Genomic DNA, 24,993 nt, shown 5'->3' with positions numbered 1-24,993 from the left:
ATTTTTTTTTAGGAAAAACAAAGGGGTTGGCAAAGTCGCTTAATTTGTAGCACTGACTCTGCTTATGTAAACTAGGTCCTCATTGTTCACAGCCATGTTGTTAGTGTAAGCAGTGCATGTCAGCCAAGACACACGGTTGAATAAAAAACGAGATAAAATGAATGAACAATAAACTAGAATTAATCATTAAAATCAATTCCTCACACATCCCAAACCTACTCGCTAATTTTTTTCCCTACTTTTAGTAGTTCAACTTTGGCTGAGGTCTACATCCTGTTTAGTCCCATTCAGGTTGCAAATGGTTTTGTGCTGCCAATGCAGCAAGTATTTTAGTATGATGAGCTCACACTGTGCTGCCTGTAGCAGATTGATCCTCCACATGGGCCTCTATGCTCGGAACAACTGAACCCCAAGGACCTGCCGGGAGGTTGAAACTCACCCGAGGGCACATCCACACTCGCTATGGGGATCTTGACCTGCTTGAGGGTGACCAGAATCCCAGCGTAGGGCTCCTTAATGTCGACGGCGTCGTCCTCGGGGCCCAGCATGGCGTCAATCACTAGGTTGTAGGCGTCATTTATGAGCTGGACCTGTGAAAAAAACACATCTCCCTAAGGGTGAATGACTTAATTCTTTTTAGGAATCAGGTCCAACAGGAGGCTGGAATGGAAATACTTTCACTAAGATGCTACCTTTATTCATCCCGGTAAGGCAATTGAGAACAGATTGTTACGTGCAATGGCGGTTTGTATGGCTATTTGTGAGGCATAGAGACTGAGACTTGCCGTGAATCCCAAAAATCGGAGTAAATGAACCTTCAAGAGGCGCTAAGTCCTTAGTACGTCCTCCTGAGCGCGCAGGAGGAAAGCTGCTTAAATCTCTGGTAGAATACGTGCAGGGAAAGATTTGCCAGGGGACGCCCTGATTTAAACGTGCTCCACCCAGAGTGTGTACATTTCATGTGGGTGCGCGAGTGACACACTTAAATCGATGGGAGAATCTGCACAGCCAAAAAAAGTGTGCAGCCTCGCGCCTTTTTTGACTTTGAAAGATTAAAAAAGGCCTGTAACCTACAAGGAATAAACAAAAAGGCTTCCACAAAAATTTAACAAACAGTGCCTTGGCGCAAAACAAAAATAACATAAATTGTTAATTACTGCTGTTTTAAAGAGGAAGTCAAGCAAACATTTTTTTTTTTCAAGAATATGTTCTATGCAAGCCCACTAGTTGAAACAAGGCATTCTCTGATAAATATTGCGTTTGTGGAATAAGAGTTAATCCACCCATTTTTAGCTATCTCTGGGGGTGGCCATTTTGTCACTTGTCTCGACTGAAAATGACATCACAACTGCTGAGGGCTCAGGTAACAACCAATCACGGCTGACCTGCTTTCTGAAGCTGAGCCGTGATTGGTCGTTGTTATACAGTATCTCTGCAATTGAAGTCAATCAGACTGTGTAGTCTTTTCATCCTAAATGAGTCAACCTTGAATGATATAAGCAGCATAGGATGGATGAGTATTTATGAATTGATGCAGAGCAGTAAAATAAACGTCGAGAAAATGGCTCTGACCTCTGTGGGGAGATAGGAGAGGAAAGGGATGTCCATCTTCTCGCACTGAACCGTGAAATCCTGATGCAGACTGTGAGGAGATCGCTTCGGGTGGTAGATGGTGGGCTCATATTCCTGAGTATACGAGGAGGACAAAAAGACGAAAATAGAAGGCGGAAAGTTATGGAACCATGAAACCAACAGCCTGTGATTATTACTATTATTATTATTTTTATTTTTTTGACAAATGGCACACTGTACATCGGCACGGTAGGTCCAGACACGTACATTGAGCAATGATCACAGTTGCGGTTTTCTGCTGTCTGCTTCCTGAATGAATGTCGGCCTTATAGACGCAAAAGTAGAAATCCAGACACCCGCAAAACCAAAACTCTGGGATGTTCGGCAGGAAACACCTGTGCTCTTTCACCTTTACACACATCTTTAAACATGCACGTTGCCCGTCCCTAAGATGAGTGTGTTCATGCTGTAAAAAAAAAAAAAAAGTTGGGAGTGTAGTTTCAATCAGCTCAGTGTGCAGCAGCTGGTGATATCAAACTATAGTTGTAATGGAATTGTACATGTCATCAGTTAATAATGTATATAGATTTGGCGAAGCAGCGTGTGGCTCATTGCCCAAGGATATTTTTGTACTTCATGTTCCAAGTAACTGTAAACAATTGTCTGTTTGTAGTTAGGGGGCGGCTCAGGTTTAGTATAATATGTGACAGCAGCTGCTGCGTTAGTCAGATGACCATGAATACTGATTTCCATATGTGTTTGTTGTTTTATTCAACCTCTCCTCTTCCTGCAAGAATAACACAAAAAAGACAACACTTGGTGTTTTTGTCACAGTTATAAAAAGACAATATTGCAAGACAGTAATCATAAATGCTCACCATTATTGTAGGGCTTGAAACTTAATTTAAAGTTTTCAGTCCAAGAATGTGTGATGTTACTAGCAGCCAAGCACAGACCAAGAAAATAAAAATTCTGCTTAAGGGCCATTCCACAGATATTCCACCATCACATCAGATATTCACATTCCACCTGTGCCATTACCCCTCTAAAAATGGGTAATATTGCACAATTCATCATCTATTTGATGATACAGTACTACTATGATTGGTGGGTTCAAATCTCAGCTCAGTCAATTAAAAAAAATATATATATTTTTTTTTTGTATACAAAAAAGTAGCAAGCAAACAATTTCTTATTGCACTGGATAATTTTCAAAATACAAATTTGTATGAATCACTGTAATGTGCTTAGTGTCACCATGCTAAGGTATTAGCATAAATGCCATGTGGCTAAATTTCATGCATTTGCTATTTCTATGATTAAAAAGTCACTCCTGGAATTTAAGTCCACTAAAACAATAACATGAAAAAAATCAAATCGGGCCAGTACATATTTTGAATGGTTCAATATATATAAGCGCAATGTTGAAAATATAATTTTTGGGAGCGTTACAACAAGCAATTGACACAATTTATACATACTGACTTTTGTCATGTGATGTTTTTAATACTGTACTGTATACTATAAATGTAAAAAGCTGTAAAAACCCATGAAAAATTATCATTATAGACTGAAAAATTTCAACAAGGGACAAGTGGATGTTCCCCAAAAAATCAAATAAAATAGAATAGGTGAACAGCGATGTAGTGGCTGAACCCTGTGTCCCCAATACGATGCAAGGGTGTTCAACTTTGGAGGTTCTATTGTACTGGTGTCTCAAAAATAATAATAACACGGCTCAGTTTTGATTAAGCGGAAAGTAGAAGTAAGTAAAGAGGAAAAAAGGTGAAAAATGAAAGCTGAGTGGTGATTATTTTATATGGCTTGAGATAATTTTACAAATATCCTTAAAAGTCAGCTCAGCCACCAAAAGGCAGTGCATGTGCTGAGATGCATTTTTTTTCGTTTAGTTTTTTTGGTGCGCCCCGCTCACGTGTGTGCCTGTGTGTCTTCCAGCTGACACAGATCACAACGCAACCACAAACAACACGCACTCTGGCACCAGGGGAGCGTTCTAGGGCCAAAGCGATCGAGTTTCCCCACTTGGAGAAAACTAAAGTGTGCTCCCAGAGGGGTATAAATACTAACCCTGAAAATGTGTTTTAAAGAAAAGACAGAAAAGATGACAACATACTGTATGTGATGAATTTAAGTACTCACTTGTGCCGCACCAAGGTGTAATATACGGTAGTTTGCAAAGCCTATCTGATACAGTTTTAACCGCCAATAAATTGTGGTTGCAAGACAGACAGATGGTAAAGCATGCAGACCCATTCAACTGTAAAAATCCAAGATCCATATCTGTTTTCAGTTTTGCCTTTGATGCCCTACAACTGGCCTCCAAAAACAATCATTTGTCTTGAAATATCAGTGAGTGCGAGGCCCGCTGGGCAGACGTGACGCTCATGACATCATGTTCACATGCAGACAGCATTAATGAGAGTAACAACGGCGTGATGTCACGACTGTCTGAGGACTCTTGCCGAGAGCGTAATGGGATAACTGCTCAGAGACGTTTACAGGAGCGCAAATGATATTCTGAGGCAGCCTGTTAATCCTGATGCAAGTCAAGCGTGGATTTTTGTTTTTATGGTTGAGAACAGTTTGTTCTAGATTTTGAGAAAGCGAGTGATCATGTGGTGTTTTTACATGGCTAGCTAACTACTTAGGCAGGCTAGTTAGGCTACGTACCAGGAAAACTGCAGTATACTCTCGTGCGATACATTTACGCAGCAATGAGCGCGGAACATTTCAAGGGTTTTGAAAAGTTTCAAAATTAGGGAAAAAATGTAATACTTACAATATGCCAGGCTGGTAGCTGCCAATGTCACGTTGTCTTATTTGAAAGTGAAAAATTGAATGTAAACACGGCTTGTGTCAACACTGCACAATTAAAATACATTGTGCAGTCTTGGACGGCATATTAATTTGTGAATAAAGTGGAAGTCAACACAAACATTTTTTTTTCAAGAACATGTTCTATGCAAGCCCACTAGTTGAAACAGGGCATTCTGATAAATATTGCGTTTGTGGAATAGTTAATCCACTCGTTTTTAGCCATCTCTGGGGGCGGCCATTTTGTCTTGCTGCTCACAACGACCAATCACGGCTCAGATTCAGAAAACAGGTCAGCCGTGATTGGTCGTTGTGAGCAGTAGTGATGTCATTTCAGTCAACAGAAGTGACAAAATGGCTGGCCCCAGATATGACTAAAACGAGTGCATTTTGCTGCTTAATTTATATTCCACAAACGCAAAATTAATCAGAATGCTGTGTTTCAAATAGTGGGCCTGCTGGAAACATATTCTTGAAAAAAAATATGTTTGGGTTGACTTCCGCTTTTAACATATTATATATAAAGCAGTTATGGATGCTGAAGAGCAGTTTACCTGCTGTACATTATGTTGTTAATCTTCCATTTGAAAATATAGCCTGCAGAATGTTTTTTCTTTATATTCACAACTGCAATAATCCAGGCGTAGCAATGTTGATTAACATTCCAATTCTTTTTCCTCTTGTTTGCTTAGCAGAGTTTGCGCTGCACCAACATGAGTCCCCAAGTCACCATGCTGTTTCCGTGGTAACTTTGCACAGAGGACTATGCTGGATCACAAGATCACGGCGAGTCGACAGGAGCAGTCAAACACAAACTGAGGAAACTGACTCCAAAATCAACACTGGATTAGGAGGCAAATTAATTTCCTCGCAGTTCCACAATTGACTCGTGACTCTGTATTTAGTATAAAATACATAAATCAAAGCGCAAAATATTCTTGGTCAACTTTTTCCCCGGTTGTGTGATATGCTGGGCGTCTGAAAACTGACCAATAACATTATTTTTCCTTCTTGAATTCTACAACTACATCTGATTCATTTGACTTTTGGGGTGTGCGTGTTTTGTACTTACAAACATGCGCAGGTGTCGCGCACACACCAGGCCGATGGAGCCGTTCTGCTCCGGCCCACAGATCACCAGCACTGTTGGCTGCTTCTTCGCTAAAGAGTTGAGAGGGTAGGCCTGGAGGAAGAGCACAAATAGAAAGCTGATGCTTAGAAACAAGAACAAAAGGCTTGTAGAGGAGAAAAATAGAAAGACGAATGCTAGTGTTTGTAGCCATCCGGCTTAAAGCATTCTTGTGCGCCGTATGTTATGTGATCTGCACCCATGGAATCCCATCAGCATGCCAGGCTTGACGTCTCTAGGAAAAAATACCTGTGCCCTTACAATGGGATGCTTATGAATGTATCGAAATCTCTGTGTAGATACCGTGGGCCAAAATAACCACAGCCAACAATTAAATACAAGTCATAAAATGTGGCAGGTGACAGTGTGATGACCCCAACAAACTATCTCTCGCTCTGAAAAAGCTCACAGCTTTTTAATTCATTGTCTCCAAGATAGTGATACAATTTAAAATTCCACTGCATTTAGTTTGAAATGTTTTTTTTCTTTTCTTATATACCAGCACAGAGCGCAATAATTGCTGAGAGTCTGCAAATGATCCATCGGAAATTGTAGCGAGACCTAAAGCTGTAGTTCAGTTGACGTAAAATCCTGTTTAGTCCTTTCAACGACAATTTAAAGAAATCGAAACCTTCCGTGCATTAATTCACAGAGCCTGAAAAAATTCTGGCTTCGCATTTTGGCTTTGACCACTAAACAGACTACAAAAAAAAAAAAATCACTTCTCCACCTATTAATAATAATAAGGTCATTTGGTAAATAGGTCACCTCCCTCTGGATCCCATTTACACGATCGTTGAATCCAAGCAGAAGAGACGGCAGCCGCTGCCTCCATCATGGCACGGTCTCAATGGAAATACAGACGAGGCCCCTGCGGCCCTCACGAGCCACGGGGGCAGATGATGTTACACGGTCAGGCCGCAGGAGCAGGAGACTTGAAGATATTTATTTATTTGCCAATAGGAATGTTCATCTATCAGTTAACTAACATTCTAGATCCTATGCCAGGATCTAAGTTTTGAAGTGAGCAGCTAGCGGATGAACGCATGCAGAGTTGAGAGTTGGACGTATATAAGTATCCATCCATCCATTATCTGTACCGCTTCTCCTCACAAGGGTCGCGGGGCATGCTGGAGCCTATCCCAGCTGTCTTTGGGCAGTGTGCACTCACAATTAGATTTTCTAAATGAAAGGAAAAATGTAATACTGCATATCTCTGAATTTGGGTATTTTATTTTGAAAGGTTTGTTCATTTTGGGAATGGGAATGGTTCCTAAAACGGTTTGATTGAAGTGAACAATTTGTAGTTGGATCCCCATCCATCATAGAAAATACTGCGCCTGTTGTACTGACTATGTGTTAGATATGTATCTTTAAAGCGGAAGTGAACCCAAACGTATTTTTTTTCAAGAATATGTTCTATGCAAGCCCACTAGTTGAAACAAGGCGTTCTGACAAATATTGCGTTTGTGGAATAAGAGTTAATATACCTCATATTAGGCGTCTCCGGAGGCGGCCATTTTGTCACTTCTGTTGACTAAAAACGACGTCACAACTGCTCAGGGCCCAGGTAATGACCAATCAGAGCTCAGCTTCAGAAAACAGGTGAGCTGAATGATCAAATGACCTGTATCGTTATCAGGCTTCTGAAAAGCATGCTGATGAGCTGATCATTTCAATCAGGTGTGTTGCAGTGGGGAGGGATGGAAAACATGCAGGATAGGTGCCCTTGAGGACCTGACTTGGTGACCCGTGCATTACAGTAAGTGTACTCTAAAAACACGTAAGAATCACTCAGATTTCCACGATATAGCGAGGATTTCCACCAGTCGATACATTCAAAAAAAAGGGGGCTTGATAGCTAAACAGGGATGAAAACCACGGTTCATAATGGCAAGCAGTTTTTTTTTTTATGCTAAGCTAACGTGGATGTGTCAACAGCCCAGTACTTCTGAGTAAACTGGCAAAAACAAGTATCGTGTATTGTGTGTTCAGCTGGTGAAGCCGCACAGTTCACAGCCCCACAAAATAAAATATCAGCATCCAATGTTGCGTGGTTGGATGATCAAACTATGTTTGTTTGGCTGCTCATTTTGCTCCTTTTTGTACGTCTGTTTCTTCCCTTTACGGTCTCCTTTTATTACACGCACTTATTCAAGTCAACCTTTCATCCGAGCAAGCGAGCAGGAGGATGCTTGATAATGGCTGTGGAAACATTTCATGCTGCTGGAGAAGCTATTATGAAGCCCAATATTGTTGGAAGTGAGGCGCTATAAAGGGAGCATAGCACTTATCTCACATTTGATGGAACGTGTCGTATCGTAATTACAAAATAAACTAGGTGCAAAGTGCGCACCAACAAACAAAACTAATTCTAGCATCGAGCCTTGAGATGCTATTAAACGCTCAGGATCAGTTGGGAGAACATGTAGATCAGGGGTCACCAACTCCGGTACTCGAGGGCACCTGTCCTGCAGGTTTTCAATCTCTCCCTGCTGCAACACACCTGATTCAAATGATCAGCTCATCAGCAAGCTCTTGAGAAGCCTGACAACGATCCTGATCATTTTAACAGGTGTGTTACAGCAGGGAGAGATGGAAAACCTGCAGGACAGTACCGGAGTTGGTGACCCCTGATGTAGACGTTTTACAGATGTTATGCTAATGCTAAGAAGTATTTTCTTATTGTTTTCCATTTCACCTTTTTAATGCCACTTTATAGAATCACCATTTCTTAACAGATTGAACTACAGTGAATCCTTATATCATCATTCACACCATTGCTATATCGTAGCTGTCAAATTGTGGTCATGTTAACCACATGAAGTCGACACATGATTTGCTTTTGCGGGCCACATAAAATGATGTAGTGGGCCGGATCTGGCCCCCGAGCCTTGAGTTTGACACTCGTTGATAGTCAGAATTCATTTCCATGTGGGTTGAAGTTGTAGACGCTCGATGGTTTATAATTACTGTAACATTTATGCTCATTTCTGTTAGCCTGTCTATGGTGTGTCACGTTGTATGACAGCATTAAGCTAGTGCACTTATGTTTGTCATTGATTTTGGTTGAAAATGTTAGTGCTTAAATATACAATGTTTAATTCTCTTTTGTTTAATTTGTCAGTTGCAAAGTAAACTACAACTAAGGGTGACAAATAGACAGCTTGAAGCAAGCATGCTTGCTTTAGCCTCATTTTGTTTTGGTTTCCTCAAAGTGATGTTATGCGATAGTCTCATTAATTGACAGTGAGACAATGAGAACAGGTGCTAGGAATACTTTCAAAATATGTTTGGATGCGTTTAAAGAATGTAGGAAGGGTAAAACTGTGAACAAAATTATTTGGTCCTTTGTATCGCACAATTTGACCCATCGCGAGTGGGTCTGGAAAGTATCAGCTGCGTTCACTGAAATTCAATTTCTTATGTGCAAACCTGATTCTAAAGATGAACAAATCAAAGGTTGAGCATTTACTCAACGCACATCGCGTTCCTCTGTTGTCTATATACTTAAAATAATACATTTAGAAGTGTTTTATAGTAATAAAGCCGTCGTGTGGCACCTATTTAACATACAGTATGTCAAAGCCGCTTCCAGGTAGAAGTGAGCATGGCCAGCTGGCAAACAGATGAGCTTAAAGAATTTTTTTTTTAAATCACATATCCACAGTTCAAATCGAAAAAAGGTTTATTGTTTCGTCAAAGCAATTGTCCGACCACAACGTAAACGAGGGCTCAATGAGAAGATGACGAGAGTGACGTAATGTCAGCTAGGTTGTATGACCGTCGGGGGGATACTTTGCATGCACTTTCACCCCCAATCAAGGCTGGAGAAAACACTATCAGGCCCCTAAAATAACAAATACGATCATCTCAAGCTCAGCCCAGAGGTTTTTATGAGAAAGTGTAGCGTCTGAGCTCGTGTAAAGTGGAGATTTACTGCTTCGGAGCAACAAAACGTCTCCTGTCTCCACTCAGGTGATGAACGGCCTCAGACTGATACGGAAGCCCACAGTCTGGTTCTGCTGAGTGCGGGCGGCGGTGGAGGGATTGATTTACAGAGAACCTATAATCTGTCTGGCGAGCTAAGGTGTATGCGCGCGTGTTATTGGTGTGGTATTTCTGGACACAGTAACAGCAGTATGTCGGCAGCGAAACAGGCCAAATCAGACTGTCTAGCATCTCCTTTGACTGTAATTGTCTTCAAATAGCGGTGATGTCATGCGAGCGGTGGCGTGCCGCGGGTGGCTGCGGCCAGCGGTGGCGGTGCGGTCGTGTTTGTTCAGTCAGGCTCGGCTGGCGATCTTGGCCATGCACTGGACCAGGATGAAGTGAGGAAGCGGACGCGGTGGTTTGACTCGCACGCTTCCTGTCTCGGCTTGTGGCAGATGATGACCACGTCTTCTATTGTCATTATTACCTACATCAGGGGTGTCCAGACCTTTTCTAGAAAAAAAAAAATCGAAGGATGCAAAGACAACTTTGACATTCTTTCTCTTTAAGTTACAGTGGGTATAAAATTCTACATACCACTGTTCAAATGCAGGGTTTTTGTGATATCGAAATTATTTCAAAACTTTTTCCACCATTAATGTGGCCTATAATCTGTGCAACTCTAAAAAAAAATAAAAAAAATCAAAAATCTTTTCATATGAGGAGTCCGCCCTGAGGATATTTAAAACATGTATAATTGCTTCACATACATTGACCTGCATTGATAGATGGGTTGATTTGTTTAATAAAGTGGACATAAAAAGTATGCACACCCCTGTTCAAATGCAAGGTCTTTGGGATTAAAATATAAACCAAAATACATCATCTCAAAACTTTGTCTACCATTAGTGTGACCTATAACCTGTACAACAAATTTTTTTAAAAATATTTTCAAAAGGGGAAATCATTCGTGTGACTGGTGCTGAACAATTGATCAAATTTTTGATTGAAATTGCAATTTCAGAAAACACGATCATGTACTCGTCAAAGTTATTTTTTGCAACGATCCTGACTGACCCAAAATCTGTTGTATCAGCTATCTCACACAAAAACGCAGTTTCCCGCCTCTCCCACCAAGCTCACCAATCAGAAGCGGCATGCAACCCGTGACAGGTCATAAATACCACTCAACTTTGAACTGTTGCTCGCCAACTGGTGGGAATACTACAAACAGCGCTTGCTAGCTGCCGTGGCTAAACATGCTCCCGCAGTGTAGATCCGCTCCTCTAAGTAACCAATCCTCGCCTCCATGGTGGCAAACAAGTTATACCTCTAATCGGCATTGTTACCACTAGGCTAGCATGCAACAGTGAGCAAGCAAGAACAGACGAAGCCAACGCTAACGGCTAAGCTACTATGTCAACAAACAGTAGAAAAAAAGTATTTTGGTGGACAGAACACTTTTCACAGAAGTCTTTTCACAAGAGCAAACAAGTCGTCATCTTCCGCAAACTCTTTTTCAAAGGTCTTAAAGCCATGAGTGATGCAATAAAACAATCTGATAATGATGGGGTTTTTTTGGCCTTTGCAAAGTTCAAAGCTAAATATAAGTATATTTAAATATGAAGTACTAATATTTGTCCAGCGTTTAAATTTTAGATCTGTGACTGCCATTTATCAGGTGATGCAATTCAGCCTATTTCATTTCAAAATTCAAATACAAGATATTTCCTTCATCTTGTAACAGTGTGTCTACAATTCCATTACACACTTTCTTATATTAATCGCTCGGAGTGGGTGGATGATGAATGAAATGTTTTGGTCTTCTGCTGAAACATGATGAAAGCGCAAACCTTTGAGATGGCGAGCGCGCAGGCATGTCCCCAGATCTCGATGAGCTGCTGTTGTCCAAACTTGTAGTCCCGCATGAGTTCTGTCTCGATGGCGCTCGCCTCGCCTTTACTACAACACAAAACAGAACACAGTATAAGGTCACTCAATAAGTCCGTTTAATATATATAATACAGAAGTTTAATTCCAGACATCCATCATGAAGCCTGTCAAAATGAAGCTAATCACTTCATTTCAACATAGTTCCTTGGCACCAATATGCCACAGGATGGCGCCAAAGCAGTATTTTTACATTACACTATGTTTAGTAATTTCTTCTTTCCCCGGCAGCCACGACAGCTTCGTTTCAAGCCACCGTGGACAAAAAGGATTGGTCGTGAGAAAATGCGGGGGGAACGGGATGGGCAAATGTGACAGGCTGTGATTGCCATGGATGCCAAAATTATATTTAAAAAATTGCACGGCAAGTCACAGTGCAGATGAATAGTTGTTATATGGGGTGAATTCTACAAAACCTGACTATGTAACTTGGAGGCGGTCCCAAGTGGGACGGGAAGCATATTTTTGCACCAATATCTCACATTGATATACTGGAGCCTATCCCAGCTGACTTTGAGTAAACCTTGAACTGGTCGACAGCTAACTACAGGGCACATATAGCATATAACAACCATTCACATTCACATTAAAGACATTTTGCAGTAGAAAAATCTCATGGCAGCCCATCAAACAAAAATGTCACAAAAAGTATGAATACTGAAATAATGATGACCTCGTCTCAACATACTCACATATTCCTTAACATAGTGTGGAACCCGGGCTTGTAATTAATATCGTACATCACAACTTCTGGACAAATTAGGTGAAAATGAACAATTTCCTATGCCACAGCACAAATTTCCCCATAAATACAAGTGTATATTGGCCTTGCATTCATGTTATTGTGTTTGTTAGCCATTGCTGGTCAGCAGCTTCTGGGAAGTGTGCTTATGAAAAAACAGACCATGTGAGTGAGTAATAAAGTGTCCTTCTGCGTGCCACGTATGAATGACTGAATATGTCATCGAAGTCATACATGGCCCACGCTGCTCACTGCATGGCAACAGCATGACAAATGATGCCGCTTTTACCATAAACGCGTGTGCATGAGTGTGTGCGCGTGTGTGTGTTACTGCTTTTCCATCTTTACGTGCCACAACCCTTGACATCAGACCGTAATTATCGCCACTGCAGACACTGCATCCCCTTCGATCTACACCCATCTAGTGGTTGACGTTAGTACTGCACCTCCTTGCAGATGAAACGAAGTGCGTTCCCAGCTGGCGGTCTTAATTGATCCCCTCAGAGGATTGGAGGAAAATATCAGAAGGAATAATGGAGCAGTTAAATGAGGTTTTTCTTTTTCTTTGTTATACCAGAGGCAAAACACTTGTTGGGCATTTCATTAGAATTACACAATCTAAGGAGATTCGATATGACGGATATTCTTTACAGAGGTAATAATGCTCATTTTTGTCACATGAGGAAATATTCAAATACCCATCTGGTCAAAATGATGTCATGCTTTACACACCCTATTTCTCGCCTTGATGAAATTTGTATTTTTGAAAGGGGAGCCCGGTCTCATGCAAGTGAGCCACTGAACACCAAATGAGGATCTATGAATTTTGTTACCAACATTTTTAGTCAAGGAGGCAGCGCTTCATGCACTAAGTTGTACACAGGTACACAAATGCCCCTCGCAGCTGCGTTGACGACTTCACTAAGCATTCACATATGTGCTGCTAGCCTGTGGCTAACTGTGCATTCGACAAAACTCAATGCAGCTCTGCTTACCTTTTGGCTTTAATATGACAACAGATTTTATCTTAGAATGATACAGATTGAGACAATGTAATACAGCAGCTGGATTCCAGCCGTAGCTTGGAAGGGTCTCTGCACTTCGCCCCGATAGCCGCAAGTCATGGGCGGAGAAACTCAGTGTGGGAGCGGTTATTATGTAAATTAGCCCCACTGTTTTATGGAAGGGCAGAACTGCTTACTCACGGACACATCGGAAATCGGCCGCATAACTGAAGATTCACTTGGTACTTAAACACACTCCATACACAGGCCAGAATAACACGTCAACCGCAGGTGACGAACTGCCACATACCGTACGTAAGATGTCCTGTAATTGCATCAAGAAAAAATACATTTAGAATTCAAGTCACTCAAAATGTAACATCTATACATTTCTCCGTCAAGGCAGGATTTGTTTACACACTGTTGAATTTGATATCATTTGGCGTACCTAATGTTTCCACATCCATGCCTGGGGGAATCGCTGAATATTTCTTTTTTTTGTTGTTGTTGTTGAAATGTCATCACATAAAGACATTGCATGGCGTTAACCTTGAAGATAGTCAGTTTATCGCCGCTGTTATGAGATGAACTCTCGTTCGTTTGATGTGTTGCTGTGTGTGTAAATCCGTCGAAAATAGTTCACGCATTCTGCGCCACTTGACTCCCTGGTGACTTCGCTGCCGATGCTAATCTTATTTGCGTTGCTTTTAGTTTCCTGGAAGGCACAGCTGCGTCTATGTGTGTGTGTGAGTTTGTGCGTGTGCGCGCGTGTGCGTTTGCAAGCAAGCGCGCAAGCTAGTGTATCCAAGTGGGGTTGATGGCATTTACCTGAGCCAATGAAGCGGCGGCAGCTGTCACCCACAGCTCACCTCAGGGATGTTTCCTGAGCGACTGAGACAAGTTGATCTTTTGCAAAGATCACTTCAACCCAAAGGCTCCAAGGAGACCAGAAGCACGTTGCCTTCAAGACTACTGCACTTGTTGTCTTTGCCCTTGAGGGTCATAAAGTTGGAGTACGAAAAAAAAATGATTCTAAAGGTCGGCGGATGTTTGCGGTGCCTTTTACTGTCAAAATATGCGCCGCGGAGATGCTAACAAAATAACAAAATCCGTCGTCATTGTGGTCGCGGGTGAGCTGGAGCCTATCCAAGATGACTTTTGGGTGAAAGTCGTGGAGTTTGGCGTTAATGATTTTACAATGTGGGAGGAAGCCAGAATACCTGAAGAAAAACACGCGAGCACGGGGGGAGAACATGCAAACCCCACACAGGTAGGCCCAAAGCTTAGATGCAAACGCAGACGCTCTCAATAGTCAGGCAAACCACCATCCAAGCCAAAATGCTCCAAAAGAAATGTCAGCGCTGCAGAGTCCCATCTACAGCCTCGTCTTTACAGTTTTCCAGTTCATGTCAAAGTGTGTGCTTTTGAGTGTGTTGCCACCAGGGAGCAGCACAATGTTGAAGACCCAGACTTTTTCTCAGGCACTAATGATTAACTTTTGTAGGACACCACCCCAGGGCACTAGCCCAGACAAACATTATGTTTCATAAAAAAATGACATCCCAGTCTAGTTTTTACTTTACTGTCGTTATATTTATTAAAAGCCCAAAACATGATACTACTATTTACTGACTGTGGGCAGTCCATCCATTTGCACTATAAACCTTTTCCTTATTGTAATGCATCTTAATCCTAACATTTTTAAATACGCGGTGTTTTTCCAATAGTGGCAATATGCAACACGCTAGGTTTATTGCACAGTATTTTTTTTATTTATATGAAGTACCCCGAGTGCTAGCTCCTGTTGATTCTCCCCCCAGGAGTAGAGTTGATTTCCCCCATGGTGCAGTCAATGTCCCCTCCCCTTGGGGCCCATCTCACCATCATTGTAAGTACTGCTCAACTGTGAGCCCAAGCAGCTTTTAATGAATGTGTTTGCCTTACTCTGGCATGAAAGTGAAACTATAAAATGGTCCCTTTGGGGGCTGCAGTGCGGTAGGCCGCATGAACCAGAAAGATACAACAACAACACCTGCTGAACAAAGCACAGTCAAGGAATACAGTGAGAGGAGTGCCCCAAAAAAAGCTCACAGACATGCTTTAACACCTGCGTGTGGCAATGGCAGCCACGGTCCTATATAGAGCGTCTGCGACATACATGTAAGAAGCAACAGAGCTGCCATTTTTCACTCACACTGCGGGAGTGAAACAGCTACGCTCTCTTCCCATCAACCGCCATCTCGCTTCACTCAATTTTCACCCTTTCCAGGGTTGATCCGCTGCAGCGATAAGGAGCCGGATTAAAATAACCCTGGCAGACCATGCAAGCGCCAGGCTCAAATGTAAGAGAAGCTGACAAAGAATTTTGCCTTCATCATGATAGCAATGCTCATTTTTGATTAAAACTGTCAGGGGAAGAAAAGAATAAGAATCCTTTGCTGTTCTTGGAGGACATTATTTTTACATGCCAAGACATTCTGCACACAGAACCACATCCACCTCTTTGGTCTGTAATCCAGCAGTTCAATTCAATATTCTGAGGAACCTTGAGATGAGAATTGATTCCTTTTTTGACCACACTCGGAACTCAAAACACTTGTATCTGAAATCATCTTTCTTTGAAATGGAGGGGAATGCCATAAATTCATTCCAGCCTCCACCTTAAAAGTTGTTTCACTAATGTGTCTCTTAATAAAGATAATTGTGCTTTGTAATGTTAAACTTTATTCTTTATAAAAAGAATAAATGAAGACAATTGAAAGAATTAAACTATATTGTTTTGCGTCAATTCAATGGTCATTGTGCTGTTCCTACTCGTGTACACTTTGGCCACCTGGGGGCAGTATAATAGAGACAAAGACACACGAAAATTGTTTCACTACTAACAAGCTTTCTTTTATTTTTTTTTAAACCATAAAGAATATATGACTGTGAGTATTCTGTCATTTGCGTTCAAAGATCTGCTGCTAAAGTGTTATAACACCGCAAAATTGATCTTGATTAGCCTGTTAATGGAATTTAGTATTTTTTGTTTGCATTAAGCTAAATGGACTGTTGTAAGACAAAGCATTGTGTTGGTTTCAAATACAATGTAAGTCTCGTTGTTTTTTGCTTAGTGTGAGAGTAAACCTCAACTGGGAGTGGCAATTAACATCTTGGGGCCACTTTTTTAAGAATTGTTTACTGTCTGCCAACTTTCTTGGTGTGAATTGAGTTCAGGCCGCTGCCTCACTCGAGCAGTCTCAAATTTTTGCTCACAAGTCAAAGCAGAAAATGCATCCGAACAACGGCTTGTAATTAAAAAAACGTGGAAGTTGGGTCACACGAGTCATATGTCAACATACCACTGTACACTCTAAAACAAGTGGGTTAAAAATAGCACAATTTGGGGTAAAAAAAAAAAAAAAAAAAAGGACCAATCCACTACTACTACTTTCTGGGTTGTTTTTGCAGAAAACAATCCCAAAAATTGGTAGTTTGGTATAAAACAACGCCTAAGACTGGGCTGTTCTGCACCAAATGCAAGGCGGTGGGTCAAATTGACCCAATTTATGGCTTGGTCCAATTTTGACCCAAAATTGTGTGATTTTTAACCCATCTGTTTTAGGCTACATGAGAAAAATCTCACAGCACACCTGGAACTAAAATGTCACAAAAAGTGGATATACTCAAAATGAAAATGAATTACTCTGTGTACCCTCTGCCATCTAGTGGGAGACCATTTAATTGTTCTGCCTGTCACTATACATCACTGCCATAGGTAAATGAACAAAGATATGTTATTTGTCCAAAACAAATACCATTTTCAGACCAATTAAGTCAAATTGGATCATTTCACCTGCTATCTCTCGACAAATCGGGGCACAGTGGTTGGAAATCACTGATCCATCCATCTCGTATTGTGCTTGTCCTCATTAAGGGTGTGGGCGATTTGGACCCTATTGCGGCTGTCTTTGGGCTAGAGGCGCAGTACACCAGCCAGCCAATCACAGCGCAGACAGATAATTACATTTGGATGATTTGCTACGGAAAAACACATTTCGAAATTGCCCCAGAACAGGTTGTGTCTGTCCTTAGTAAATGTATGAGGTTGATTATTGCATCCATTCTGCCAGAGTTCATGTAAGTGCGTCTTCAAGCTCCTTCAGGCCCACGATTGCGTAACCAAGTCGATCTACTTGTGAAGGCTCAGGGCTGGTCTCTAATCAGGGAGTTTGTCATTGGTCAAGATGCCTTGGAGAGGATCGCGGGAATATACCGCTAAGCACACCGCTGGTTACATCCAATAGTGTTCCCTTTCGCTGCCTTCATACACAGCACAGTCATTACTCATGCACATCCTACGCAGAACAAAATGTGGTGTCAAATTAAATGTTCAATGAGTTCAATCATTTGGCGTGTTAAATAAAAGCACCTATCACACTGGCTTTTTACGACAAATTAGCGTAACAGTCAAGTATTCGCATTTCCTTTCAGACACAACTCATGTCTGCTGTCTTGTCTCAGAAATAATATTCAACTTAATATAATGTAGCCACTGGGGATGTTTGGCCTTGCCACTAATGCCCAGTTAGCGCTCCCATTTCCTGTCTTGACACTCCCCTGTGTTCCTCCGCTGCCGTCATCCAGCTGCAGTTGTAGCCGCTCTATCCAGCATACGGACACAAACACACCAGAGATGACTCACCTTATTTAATTGGATTGATTGTGTACCGCTTTTAATGGAACATGCTGTTTTTTGGGTTTTTTTTCGTACAAAGGAGCAAGACAAATCCTATTCTCCTGACTGGAATCTTGTTACAATGAGGCATGATCGTGACAAATATTAAGAGCATGACCTCCACGCTGTCATTCTAAGCCCACGATCACCAGGTGTGCATGCATGTCATTGAACATGACCACTTTCATCATGAGTCACCCCCCTACGGCGTGAGTCTACATGAAGTCCTGCAGATGACAGCCAAAGGATGATGTCGAGCGAAGCGTAGAGCAAAAATGAAAATAATCTAGCATTGACAGTCACAGATATACTATTTTTAATGATGACGTTGTTTTATTTGATTTTTTTTCCCAATACTGTTCATTTGTGTTTAGGATTACACAAAGATGTAGCAGATCTGCACGACAGTAGTTAGCAGCACCAAAGTGTTAGTTTATTAGCTAGTTAGTATCAAGGACAGTATGAGGAGTAGTAACCAAATGCAAGAAGATTCAGAGGCAAAATAAAGTTCAAAACACACACTGTTCAGGAGGTCAATGTGATGAGATTGAAGGAGACACAAGAGCCAGAAGCAAATATCAGAGCTGGGCATTCCGTCTATGTGACGGACAGGTCCGTCAATCCGCCTATGGCGGACGCCAGTTTTGCTGACGGTTGACGAATGACAGGAAAAAAATGTAAATAGCATAGTAGGAAACCCATGTAATGAATTCGTCTTTCGTCTGTAGTACGTCTTTAGTCTATTTTTCGCGGCGAGGCTTCGATGGCCGCGGCGAGGAACAATAGTGAGTTGTTGTTGCTTGGGGGACAGATTTGAGTGAGGAACCAGAGCGTCACTCTTTCTGTTCAAATATCGGATTTGAAGTTTGCAGTCGCTGACGGAAGCCGGTTTAAAATCAGAGGCGGACCGGCCTATAGACGGAATTAATACAACTTACTATTAATTTGACATGGAAGTACTGAAAAATATGAACTAACAGGGAATTGTTTGTATGTCTGAATTGGCCATAGGGTAAAGTAGGGGAGTGTCTGAAGACTGTAAAAACCCATTTAAAAAAAAAAAAAGAAAAGAAAAAAGATGACTTCAATCCACGACACACACTACCCATGAATTTGTGAATGGTGGACCAATTTTCAAAATCATGGAACATGTTTGCTGTCCAAAATCAACAAAAACCACCACCAAAGCCCAGCCTCCAATTATATGATGACTGGAGTGAGGATCAGGTGGCATATAGCAGTAGCCTCATCTGGCCAATGGGGTGGGGGAGGATCCCCTGTGCCTCCATATGGTCGCAGTTGAGGTGCCCAGCGTGAGGTCCTCCATGCTGCTCACCGACGCTTATCGAATCAGCAACTTGTGATTCACTTAAGCCGCAGCAATGGATTGATTGATTCGTGGGAGGCAAAAAAAAAGCCATCATTTGTTCTAATACAATCATTCAAATCAGCGTTATCCTATTTATGTAAACTGTGATATGAGCTAACACATGCACACATACAAAAAAAAAATATTAGCCTTTACAAATGTAAACATGTTCTGGTTTGATTGAAACATGCTTATTATTGCAGCGCTGTGGAAGTGCATTGCATCACGGGCTTTTTGTTGCTGTTGCCTTATTTAGCTCCATGAGAGACACAGTCAACTGGCTTCCGGCCCAACAGCCCTGAATTACTGCATGCGCATATTGAATTGGGTCTGATTTACATCTCCATGGCCATCTTCCCGCTTCTCCTCTTATATTTTACTCACTGCCTGCCCTTAAAAGTCAAAGTTTTAACAATTGTGCTGCATCACCGATAGCAACGGCAGTCAGACGGCGCTCGTTTAACGAAATGATGAACAACTACAATAAAGGCTGTCTACTAAGTTAATTAAAATGCAAGCAAAGCATTCTCAGCTGACTGGCACATGATCTGAATACAATTCAGGTAATTAGATGATTGGAATGCAAAAAGATAAAACATCACATTGATGTCACACTAAGAACATTTTCAGATTATCATTACTGATGCTGCGATCATGATGGGCTAATTTTTGTGGAAAGGTTTCTGATCCGCATATGTCGATCAATGCCTTTCATTGACGATCACAAAAAAAAAAAAAAAAAAAAGCGATCACCCGCACGTCGTACTATGCAGCCTGCAGTCAACTACAGACCCGCCTGTGTGCAGTGTAGCGTCCCCTCCCCCTTTCGTGAACGCTGCACGTTACAGACCAAACCAGTAACTGAATCATAATAATTGATGTTGTGTGGGCTGATCTCACTCATGGATGATCGGTATCAGAATCGGCAGCATAAAACCCTGTTCGGAACACCCCCAAACTATTGATCATATTAAATGGGATACACAGTTAATGCACAGTATAATAACATTATGCTAATAATAATGATGATGTGTGATCATTTTATTTACAGCAATAATAATGGTTAAATGTAATTTACAGTATACAATTATTACAATTATTCATTCATTAATTTTCCGATATGCTTTATGTAAAATATATACAGTATGTATACATGTTTTATCAAGTAACAAAATATTTAAAACATGATTATTGTATGATAAAATAAAATAAAAACAAAGTGGGGAAATTCCAACTATAATTGTAATCATGTATTAATATTAATAACAAAAATAATAATACTACAAGTCCTTTTTTTTTTTTTTTTAAATAATTTACTTACAGTAGAGCTGCACATTTTACAATGGCCTTTTGTGGGCAGCCTAAGGTACCCCTGTGTGATAATCATGTCTAATCAGCATCTGCCACACCTGTGAGGTGGATGGATTATCTCGACAAAGGAGAAGTGCTCACCAACACAGATGTAGACACTCAGTATGTGTGAGCATTATTCAAGAGAAATGAGCATTTTGTGTACATAGAAATATTTTGCATTTATATTTTTGCTCGCTGTAGTTTTATACTGTATATTGTAATAAATAATAGTGTTATTTTTGTGAACTGTTTTATATAATTCTATAATATATACAGTATAATGTTGAATGTAATAATCGTCATTTAACAATTAAAATAATCCCACTGCCACTATTACTGCTAATAAATAATACATATTGCATTATAAAAACAACTGTTAAATATTTGGAAGACAATGCAGAAGAATGAAGGTGGCAGCGCAGTGTATGACCCTTCTGAGGTTCTGCGGTTTGAATTTCAGCTCAACCCTTCCCGTGCTTGTGTGGTCTTCCTTCCACATTCCAAAATCAAGCACGTCAGCTTCATGGAACAATCTAAATTGTTCATAGGTATGATAGGTTGTTTGTCTACATGTGCCATGCGAGCGGCTGACGACCAATCCGGGGTGTACGCCACATTTCGTCTAAACTCAGCTAGGAATGGCTTCAGATCACCCGTAACCCTGCTGAGGATTAAACTCTATGGATGAATGCCGAAAAGAATGAAATCATTCCAATTATTTCACATAAACGCGTAAGCATCTGAGAGTTGACGCTGATGAAACAGACAGTGAAGGTGAATGACTATGAAACGGTGTGTAATGAAACAAGCCAAGCTGCACACTCTCCTCTGTGGATGTGCTGCACAAAGCCTTATCACGCCCGTTCACGTGGAAGAAGTAAAAAGGATCATAACAATCATCACCATTCTTGCTTCTGAAAAGCCATCAGCGGCGTTAACTACAGCTTTTGCCAAATTAATTGCACGTGGGTGCCGGCGCCGTTCTCGCGTGGCTAATTGGAACCGGGAGGACATCAGGCGTCCGGCGGCTGCCGTCGACGCAAGTGCCGGCTGTAATTAACTTCAAGAAAGTACCACTTTCTTGCAGAAAAAGGCAATTTGTAATCGCTCAAGCAGCAGCAGTAGTACCAAATTGAAGAGAAAATAATGCAGCGCATAAAAAAAATAAAATAAAAAAATAAAAGCATGCAATCACAATAATACAGCAAAAACTCGCTATTCGAGTTGGTTAGGGGCCAAAGTCTGAAGCGTAATGGGTGCCTCACAACTAAAATGTTTCGCTTGCCTGTCTTAAAAGTTTCAACCCTAAGTAATATACCCTAAACACTTTAATATCATTTTATAAGGATTGTACATTACCCGTACAAACAAACATTTTATGGCTTTGAAACCCATAAAATTACTACTTTCCTAATCACTTTTTAAAGAGGAAATCAATCGGCCATTTTGTCACTTCTGTCGACTGAAAATGACATCACAACTACCCAGGGCTCAGGCTCAGCTGTGATTAGTCGTTCCCAAAGGAAAAAAAAAAAACGGTCGCAACAGTCAAAAGTCGTCAGTCGACCTGAAAATGCATTTTTAGCTCAGTCAAAAAGGTGAACTCATTGTTTCTCCTGCTTAGGTCACACAGTTTAAGGTGTCTTGTTGCTAGGCAGAATTTGTAGGCCAAATCATTTGCCCCATTATCCAGCTCTGGCTAATTTAGTCAGTATTGGGTGTATTGAATGTTTCTCAGCAGTTTTGGAGTAGTCTGGGATTTAATTGTTATTATTCTTTTGCAAAGCATTTCAATGGTCATCAAATATACGGAAATGTTGGCAATTCGTGGGGCGGTCCCAATCCCCCGCAAATAGATTGTTCCATCTTATGATCAGATCTGTGATTAGTTATTTTGTCTTTTTTGTTGTTGTTTTTTTTTTTAACTTGCTTATCGTGATCGACTCCAAACTTCCTGATGACAAAGCCTGGTTGAGATTAGCACACATACACCATCAAGTGTAAACAGACACACAATATACAGGTTGTCTATAATTGATGAGCACTGCAGTAGGTAAAACCACGAGAGACCAGAGATCCACCACGTTGAAACTGACCTTTCCCAACTATATTGGCTTTGACTGTGTGTGTTTCTATGTAAGCCTCAATATTTATGGATCGTTTGTGCTCGGCGATGGCACATAAAGGGAGGAAGAAAGGGATTCAGCCTTGCAATTTATGCTGCGTCCAACAATGGTAAAGGCAAAATGCTGTGGAGTGAGATGCAAACAATCCTTGGAATTCATTATACCGGAACGAAATAAGGTGGCTGCAGACTGGGAACAAGCCGGCCACATGCTGCTTCACCATGCCTCCAGAAAAAGACTATTTGCTCAGAATGTTGTCTTTTCTGGTACATTTCCACCGCATTATTTTTAAATGAGCATTTGTGGGTTAAACGATTTCAGGATTTTCCAAACAGCTCCTCTGAGCTTTTGTTTTAGAAGGGCTCAAACGCTGCGGCGGGTCGGCTGTAGCCGACCTTTGCCAGCTGTATTGGCTTGACTGTGTCTGTGTGTGTGTGTGTGTGTGTGTGTGTGCGTGTGGACAATGTATGGGTGGCAGATGGCTCCTGTGGTGCTGCTGCTGATGACGATCAAGACCTTCATCACAGGTACGGAGGGTGAAATCTTTGATGGCGAAAGGCCAGAGTGAGATGCAGCCCTCCCTGACATGTTTGAGATGAGGTTCGAGGAGAATCTCGTGATGAGATGAGATATGATGGAATGACGGGAGTGCTCATGCAGTAAATGTGGATGTGTCATTTCATTATATCTTTCGCATCTCGCGTCATTGTGGGGGGCATGCAATAAACCGACATCTCAACTGTCTGTTTCACTCATTGCATTTTTCTCATTTTATTCTATCATTTTCACCCCACTTATGAGGGCTCATCAAATAAAATACTGTGCGGCATACTACAATTATTTAAGATGTAATAATACAAGATGTAACAATGATAGGAAATGAGAAAAGTACAGTAAATGAGACAGCAATGCAGATGCTGTTTGATAAAATTAGACAATACGATTTGATGAGAATGCATAGTAAACACGGTACAATACAATATGAGAATGATACAAGGTGACCACAGATACAATAACGTGAAAAACGTTCCCAAACATTGAGTTAGATATAATCAAAATGATGCGATGACCTCAGAACAATGCAGTGCAATGAGATGACATCGATTGTGAATGCAATAAATTTCCATACATGATAAGATGTATGATGATAGTATATCACACAATGAAATGAGCGCATGTACTGCACATTATGATACCATAAAATGAGATGTAAATGATATGTATACCATCAGAATAAGAATAGAAGCAGATCAGAATGAGATTAGATCGAATACCATACAATGGGATACGCTCATCACACAAGAGCGGTCACGATAATACGATTTCTAGCATTGTGTATGTTAGGTTAATCCAGCGAGATAAATATTTCACCCTAATACAACACGAGTATATTTGGAGACTATTGTGTGACTCCTCTCACCATCGAGTAGCAATTAGCCAGCCCCCTTTGGTGTGTGCTCATGATGATATGTTGTTAGCACTTCAACAAATAGACATTAAGCTTCTATGAGCTGCAGCGCGGCCCAAATGTCAAAAAGTCCCACCTCTGGATCGTACTGCTCCGAGCTGCTTTGCTGTAATGTATGTGCATATGGCATTTCCCTTACATTGGGGTCAGAATGTCACACAAGTGCAGCCTCAAGGGGAGGCTGAGAGGGTTCACAATGCATATATGTACTGGATATGGTTATAGCAGGACTAGTAATATGTGATATTGGGTTTCTGTGAGAGGGTTAGCGTAAGTCAAGAGGGCAGTAGAATTTGGGGATGTGAGTATGCATTTACTCTCTTTCCCTGGTCCACTACCATCGCTGAATTAAATCATCCTATTGTCATTACGACTCCTCTAGCAGTCTTAATCTCCTTGAGAATGAGAATGAAAACGTCATGCTCTGGCGCCGCACTCTTTAGGCGAGAGACATTTATGTGCGGTCTCAAGTTGGGATGCATTCCGAATTCGCCACCTTAAATTCATCAGCTAAATATTTTGGCGAGCTGCCAATTTTTCTGTCAAATTTTCACTGGGGGAACCTGGCTACCAAGAGCATTCATACTGTAATTCCACCATCCTCCATTCTTCCAGTGTCGCTTGTCAAACCAATGACGCATTGTTTACATCTGCTGGTGGTAGCATGCTAGCGAGCGTTAGCATGTAACAACTCCTAAACATTAAAGACACTGCTAAGTCATTTATGTGTTTTTATTAAATATGGTGGAAGATGAATGTTGAACACGTGCAAAGACTGAGATCAATTTAGTA

At 41.2% G+C, this 24,993-nt stretch overlaps 1 protein-coding gene across 2 annotated transcripts in view; it reads right to left on the bottom strand.

Moving 5' to 3' along the window:
* Positions 1-24,993, bottom strand: part of yjefn3 (YjeF N-terminal domain containing 3) — a 36,435-nt gene that overhangs the window by 2,071 nt on the left and 9,371 nt on the right. The window contains exons 1-5 of one of the 2 annotated variants that reach the window (XM_086048370.1): positions 12,112-12,286; positions 11,323-11,431; positions 5,480-5,590; positions 1,573-1,686; positions 440-590 (exon numbers count right to left, since the gene is read on the bottom strand). In XM_086048370.1, coding sequence (XP_085904496.1) covers positions 440-590; positions 1,573-1,686; positions 5,480-5,590; positions 11,323-11,431; positions 12,112-12,161 — 535 coding nt within the window. In that variant the 5' untranslated portion in view covers positions 12,162-12,286. Of the gene's footprint in view, positions 1-439; positions 591-1,572; positions 1,687-5,479; positions 5,591-11,322; positions 11,432-12,111; positions 12,287-24,993 lie in introns of those variants that run through there. The other variant, XM_086048369.1, reaches the window with a different exon arrangement.

The sequence above is a fragment of the Filicampus tigris genome, chromosome 12 (assembly GCF_054856515.1).
Source record: "Filicampus tigris isolate MCC_2025a chromosome 12, RoL_Ftig_1.0, whole genome shotgun sequence".
In the NCBI taxonomy this organism is placed as follows: domain Eukaryota; kingdom Metazoa; phylum Chordata; class Actinopteri; order Syngnathiformes; family Syngnathidae; genus Filicampus; species Filicampus tigris.
Note: the sequence above shows the minus strand (reverse complement) of the source record. Positions and strands in the feature narration are given on the sequence as shown.